The 7,450-nt window shown below is 39.1% G+C and overlaps 1 protein-coding gene across 1 annotated transcript; it reads right to left on the bottom strand.

The window, feature by feature from the left end:
- Window positions 1-210: 210 nt before the first annotated feature.
- LOC121874841 (cytochrome P450 2C31-like) lies at window positions 211-6,085 on the bottom strand. Its single transcript, XM_042379125.1, has 11 exons — window positions 5,978-6,085; window positions 5,323-5,443; window positions 5,010-5,133; window positions 4,542-4,672; window positions 3,922-4,091; window positions 3,473-3,703; window positions 2,974-3,085; window positions 2,592-2,772; window positions 1,445-1,563; window positions 913-1,053; window positions 211-719 (listed from the first exon to the last, which is right to left on the bottom strand). The coding sequence occupies exons 2-11, from the start codon at window positions 5,438-5,440 to the stop codon at window positions 541-543; spliced, it is 1,506 nt and encodes a 501-aa protein (XP_042235059.1). The 5' UTR covers window positions 5,441-5,443; window positions 5,978-6,085; the 3' UTR covers window positions 211-540.
- Between the last annotated feature and the right edge of the window lie 1,365 nt (window positions 6,086-7,450).

Below are 7,450 nucleotides of genomic sequence, written 5' to 3'. Positions count from 1 at the left end.
TCTCATTTTCTTTTTTCACATTCATTTTCATTCTCATCACATTTCATCCCCTTCTGTAACTCCATAAACCAAATGACTTGCAATGTAAATCTGTCTCTCAGACAGTGAAAGGTTATTCCAGCTATGAGATCCTTGAAAGAAAAAGTATTACCTCAGTATTACAGTAAGGTTTCAAGGGGTATATCGATGAGGAATATCGAGCTAAGCGAATAACGACGTACACTTTAATAATGATCTACATGAATATTGAAGTAGACAAAGTATAATGTATACAAATAGTAATCCAGACACTTATCAGTTTTCTAGATGCATATCAATTGACACGAATAGGGTCGAGTTTACAGCGTTCTCCGAGGCTCTTGGGGCCATAATATACTATCCACGCGTCTCGTAGAGGAATAATATAGGGCCAAATTGGCTCTCAGACGTCTTTGTTGGGTAATTGTTGTTTGTTGCGCTGTGGTGATGTATGCCAGGGGGAGGTGACAGCTACACGGAAAATGTAAGCTTGGTGAGGGTGTACTCGAGAAAAGTAATGATCTATACAGCTGTCCTGAGCTTGGCTGTGGCGGTGTAACTGGGAACAGCGTTGAAAATGGGATTGTTAGAGGAAGACTGAAACTCCTCAACAATGCTGAAGGAGAAGCGGTGAAGGAGAGACGTCAAGAATAGGAACAGCTCCTGACGGGCCAACGGTTCCCCAGCACACTGTCGCTTACCTGGAGATAGACGCAATACACAAATTATCTACTGAAGACTGAAGACCACTGCATTAAATATTGACTGAATAAAATATAACAGTGACAAACAAAATTTTCCTTAATGAGTACTACAGCATCTGTTAACTGAATATGGAATTGTATTAACAAACAAAACTCTCGCATCGTTGGTCAACAAAATCCCTGACGTTACCTGTTCCAAAGGGCATGAAAGCCTCGTTTTTTACGAAGTTTCCATTGGCGTCGAGGAAGTTTTCAGGATTAAACTCCTTAGGGTTCTTCCACAGTTCACAGTCTGCCATGGCATCGTCCACGTTGGCCAGAAGAATTGTCCCTGCGTGGTTATGATCACTAATATAACGTGGTATTTTATGCAGCAACACACCAGCATTAAAAAGGAGTTATTACATCCTGGTGGCCAAGTTTATACACTATAGTTAACTAAATATTTGTTTATGAATGACATGTTAAGAATAGCTAAGTTTTCTCATCATTGTTTTATAATAATCTAGCAACAGTTAGTACAGATTCTTATATATTCATGCTTAAGATACTTTGTTTTATCGTCGTGAAATTAAAAATATTTGTAGTTTCTTCTAAAGCCGTTCCAACCACTTTCAAGCAAACAGTGAAGCGGCAAATTGAAGACTAAAGGTCCTTTGTTCCTTAAAAGATAACTTTCCTCAAACGGAATACCTGTACCTACCTCCAAACCACTAAGTTACCTTTAGGGATGTTGTATCCACCGAGCGTACAGTCTTCAGTCACCGAATGAGGCAGGGCAAACAAAACCAGGTTGAAAAATCGCTGTATTTCGTGTATTGTAGCTTGGGTGTAGGGCAGCCTGAGGGGGAAACAAGACACAAAGACGGTGTTACTCTAAAGCCATCTTAGGTCTGGGAATACGTAATGCTTTCTTGAGATAATGTCCGTCCTTGTTATATCGTGAGAATTCATTACAGAATTTTCATGCATTTTGGGACATGAACAACGACTAGATCTAAGGTTGACTTAATGCACCAAGATCAAGGTATTGGAGTGGACTGAAAATATTAAAGAGTTATAACATCCTCGGAACATACTTGAACACTGAAGAATTTAGAGCAATAAAGCCTGTGACACCTTTCTGTAGTCTTGGGCGCTACGTGGTGGACAAAAATATGAATGGTTGCAGGACATTAAATGACCAAGTACAAGAATGACAACACAACACTTAATGAATATATTTAAATCTCGTTTATTTAATTCAGGGACAGAATCATTAAGTATATATTAGTATCAGAATTTGTTAGTGAATATTTTCGTTTCGAGTCTTATAAGAAATGAATATTGTAAAGCTGAGAGAGAGAGAGACAAAAATAAGTTTCAGGGATAATAATGTTCAGCAATATACGCAGCAATTTTCCTCAGACTTATGAGCAAAGAGTTGACTGAAAAACCATCCGCATCTCCAACAAGGAATGTTGTGTCAAGCCGCTTGTGACCACATTGATGGTGATGTCCTACTTTTGACTCAAGCTGCTGAGATTGTCTGGGAACATATTTTACTCTCATAGATTTTCATATTTTACGTTTCTTTTCAATCAAATTACAAAGAAAGATCGATAAAATTGACTTTAAAGTCACTAATGTCTGAGCTAACGAAGGTACTTATACAAATTTCCCAGTAACATCCCAATGAAAATATTACGTTTCATATTTCTGATCATCGCAGTGATATCACATAAATGGTAGAACTTATTCACAGCGTTTTCATCCATACAACCATATGAAACAAAACTACGCTGGCAACGTTTGTGTATACTACTTATTGATTGAAATCCAATTCAAGTTTGTTGGCAGTCTTGTCATGTAAGACCTCTCTCTACTTACTTTTCCAAATCGGCGAAGGAAGGCAGTCTTTCCTTCTCCACAACTTGGTCAAGTTCCTCCTGGAGGCGCTGCTGTACTTCCGGGTTCTTGGCCAAGAAGTAGATACCAGTCTGCAGCGTGCTGGAGGTTGTCTCCATCCCTGCCACGAACATCTCTGCTACCACTGCCGTCAACTGGTCCACTGAAACAAGGAAAGTTCACGCCACAATAAGTTTTACGTACACTTATGTTATGTTGATGTGAAACTGATCCACAAATATTCATGCCCGTCATTTCTTTCAGTTCAAATCTTTGTCAGAAAGAAATATCTAGTTAGCGACATCTACAAAGTGATTCTTTACACATAGTGAAGTTCAGAATGAAACTTATGTTATATACTTACTGTGGAAGGTCGATGGTTCTCCTTTTTTCTTGTCCATTTCTAGTAGAAAATCAGACATTAAACAGTTTTTGGAAGTGGGATCTTCGGCATCCATAAATTCACGAATTTCTTCCTTCAAGGAAAATATCCCGAATTAATATAAAACAAATATACAGAGTAAATAAAACAATTATAAAAATAAAACATTTGCAGATAAGATGCTCTGTTGCTATAAGCCTTCCTGAATTGAGAAGTTAGTTTTAAGAAGAAATGCTGAAGAAAAAACACTTTGTGAGAGACTCTGAAGAACCCATAATGGTATGAGATTCGTCATTTCTCATTTAAAAAAATCTAAATAAATTCCGTGTGCTCTCCTACTTTACATAAAATGAGAATATTTTATCCGTGTTCTTAACAAACTTAAGTTACCAGCATAACATTTACTTTCTTATAGGCCTACACTACAGATCTTAATTACTCCGAGAAGGGCTAAAAAATAACTGATAGGTTCATGTCTTACCTTGATGAAATCAGCAATGTCGCGCAGAGAATCCATAAGTTTCTTCATGAAAGGAGTGTGAAGCATCACTATATGTATCCCGGGAATGAAATGCATAGGATCGAGGGCATTGATGTCTGAAAGCTGCAGGAAGGTGTTGAGCAGAGCATTGAGTTTCTCGTGACCATATGGGTACCGCTTCCCCATCACCAACCCCCACAGCGAGTTCACCACTGACCGGTTGAATAGGCGCTGCAAAAAGTCATGTTCCATTTATCCTTAGTAGAGCTGTAACTTGTAGTGTGAAGTGAGTTAAAATGCCTGTTTTTAATAATCATGTGATGAATTAAGTGTTGTGAAGTAGACTAAAGTACTGTACGTCATAATACAAGCGAGTACTAATCTGCGTTTTGATGTAAATTACAATGCTTATTGGGAGTCTATATACTTGTCGGTATCAGTGTACGAACCTTCATGGAAATAGGTTGATCTTTTTGCTGTTCAATGTATTTCATCAACTCTGTCACCTCGTCCTGAATGATCGGCTCCAGACTTGTCTTACCGAATCCGAGGTCCCGCAAGTGCCGGAGGAGGAACCTTCGCTGTTCTTGCCACATTGAACCATTTAATGCTAAAATTCCTGTTGAAAAGATTTACACATAAAACTGCGTGTGTGCGTGCGTGGGTGTGGGTGTGTAATATTGATATTAATGTCATGCGAGTAGAAAACAAATAATTAACTGCACCTATGGATAGAATGGATCAAGAAAACTGGTTCAACTTTGATCACGTCTAAATGTCTAAATTAATATGTAGTATAGTTGATGTAGTAAAGACCACAAAGTAGTTGGGGAGGGGGGTAGGCAGAATCCGTAAGTACTGCCCTTCACCTAAGATAGTCACTCCCTATCTAAAAGTGATGTAGATATTGTATAGATGATAGTGTAGTGTAGGGAATATAGTGATATGTCAATGTAGTAGATGAAGTGTAGTTGATGGTGTAATCATGGATACGGGCTTGAAGACAACCCTAGGCTATAGGGCGGGTCCCCGAGTTAGTGATAATAAGGTGTGTGAGTGTGTCATTAACCTAGGTTTGTGGAGCGTCCATCACTCAGCATGAGGTTCCTGGCCTTGAAAATAGCCAGGGAAGGTCTGCCTGTAGTGACCTTATTGGTAAAGATCTCCTTCATCACTGATACCCCGCTCACCAGCACCACCCTGAAAACGTCAGGCATATCACAACATATCCTCTCCTTCTACTGCTACTTCTGCTAGATGGAACTATAAGTGAAATAAGTCGGGTTTCATGTACGATAACCTCCTTATCTTATAGGAGAATTTACTTGTTATAAAGGACACGCTACTTATTTTACAGGAGACACTATTTATTTCACACGAGGCGCTATTAATTTCACAAAAGACGCTATTTAGTATTATATTTTCGTTTCATTTGAATGATAATAACTCAGGTTTTCAAAAGATTTTGAGGAGCTAAATTAATATTTGCCGAGGTACCTACAACAAGTGAGAAGTCCATTGATCTATGGTGCCATACCTGGTGTTAAACATGCCAAAACTCGCTAGGTTGCCATACTTCTTCTTGAGATCTTGCAGGATCTTTCTGGTGGGTCCACCACGCATCGTCAGTAGGGAACTCACCACAGGCAACATCGGCAACCCTGAATAGAATTAGAAACAAGTGTGTGTCAGTGTGAATGTATGGGGTTTTGCATCCTATTTGTGAAAACATCCATGCACAAGTTTGAATTTAAGTTTAATATATAAATTAAAAATCAATCGGCATGTTTTATATACTCGTAAGTTTAATCTATTTGGTTTTTGTTTTTGTTTTATATAAATCTTGTTACCTGGAGGAAAGTTGTGGGGCCGTACTCCTGGGCCGTGATAAAATAGGAGGAGGAGAAGGGAGAGGACAAGGAGAACCACGCCCCCACACCCCAGAGTCTCGTGAATCCACTCCAACATTGTCTGGGGAGAAATAACCAAGATTTACCTCAACATGTCATCCATCTGTACACCTGGTTGACTGCTGCTCTTGGCTGCCATATTCCTTCTATGGATGTACCCTCGTAAATAAAACACTGTATATTATGATTTATACTCAAGATAATAACTATAATATATAATTGCTGCTAAATTCAACATACGTAGTTGCGCATTCAATTGTTCTGGAGGTTCCAAAAGTCATACTCAGGCCAAGGTACCAACATAATGAATAAAAATCTTCCATCGTAAATTTCAAGTCGGCACTTAAGGAATCATAAGATTGTATGTGGGTCATTACGAAAATGTGAAGAATGAGGTAAATGTTGGGGGCAGCACTCTGTATAACTTGACCTTTCGTGCACCTTGACCTCGACCGTCTTCGCTGACCGAACCCTATAGGCGGCCTAGGAGTTGCCTCGGATCGAACAAGTGAACATTAAATCGAGAATCGAGAGCTATATTCACCTTCTATAAATATGTACTTACTGTTTCAAACTGTATGAAAGTGATACCTACTGTTCAGGCTGTGTGGGAGAGGAGAGCGCCGACTTTCTCGAGCTGTGTGGGACGGGCCACTGGGTGCATGGCGATAGCTATGTTCGTAGATAAAGACTTATGTTATCAGAGGAACACGAGGGTCACCTGTTGTTGATCGTGGACAGATATGATCTACAGATTGTCGATATAGGTACTCATCACATGTTGATTAAGAATTTTGTTTCAGTAAGTTTTTTTTTTTTTATAAATGAATGCGCTAATGACATTTTGGTAATGGATACAATTACTCGAAGGTTCATTAGGGTTCCAGTCCTTAAGCGACATGTTGAAAAATACATATATGGAGATTTTCCTAGAAATATATATATATATATATTTTTGGGGGTTTCTACAGAAAATTCGTAAATCCTCTTAATTATAAACATAACTGTCTCGGTGATAAAAAAATTTGATTTGTTTCATGCATCGCAGAGATAGTTATTAATTCAAAAATGTATTCTTACAACAGAATGGTATTCATATTTATAGCTGGAAAAGGAGTAAAGTTGACAGACAGCAGCCAAGAAAAACTGGATAACGTCTTGAGAGGACTAAATGCCCGGATAATTTTTGCTATGATCAACGGGTAATGAGGGATATCCTCTTAGGTCTAGATAAGTTAGCCTATATCCGATAATGTGTATGGGAATTACTGTTAGTATCTCTGTTCTGTTCAGTCTAATGGCCTTGGTTGAGTGATGACTCAGGGAAATGTTGGGTCACGGAGGAGGTGGTGAGTCACAATGACGAAGTCGAATCACGGAGACGAAGCTGCTAAGTCACAATGACTATTTATCAACTTGTTATCGATACGTTACCACCTACGACATCATTCTCCGGTGTCTTCTCTTTCATTCCCAGCACACGTGTTGTAATATTTATTGTGCTTCAGTAGTTATGGTTCTTTAATCACGTACAGTATACTATGTCTGATTTTTTCCCGTCTGCCATAAGCGTTGCTACTTGTTATTTTTAAGTATATACAAACACAAACACATAAACAAGTGGGAAGATACTAACTTTCTTTGATCTAGTTTAACAAGGAGGTAGAATTGTTCCCCCAGCAAGTGGTTCAAAGAATTAAAAGATGCTATTTAAATTCCTCAAGTAAATCTTAACTCTTCTGTTCAATTCCTCAGCTTGTAAACACTGTTGATACTCCTGACTGCTCATCATCCTCACCACGTCCTTCCCTCCCTCCTTCTCCCTCTATCCCCTGGGTCTCCTCCCTTCATCCGTCAACCCCCAAGAGGCAAAGACTAGGAGAGCCAGCCAGGCTGTCAGTCCATCTCAGAAACTGTCCCTTGTGAACACCGAGGTAGCCGAGAACTCCTGAGTAGGAGATTACCAGGTCCCTCACGTTGACAGCTGGATCATCTGACTGAAGAGATCATGATGTTGATTCTCTCTCTCTCTCTCTCCTGAATCTTTGCATTCTTATATTTTCGTTCA

This window comes from Homarus americanus, unplaced genomic scaffold (genome assembly GCF_018991925.1).
Source record: "Homarus americanus isolate GMGI-L3 unplaced genomic scaffold, GMGI_Hamer_2.0 scaffold56009, whole genome shotgun sequence".
NCBI lineage: Eukaryota > Metazoa > Arthropoda > Malacostraca > Decapoda > Nephropidae > Homarus > Homarus americanus.
This window is presented reverse-complemented; position numbering and strand designations above follow the sequence as displayed.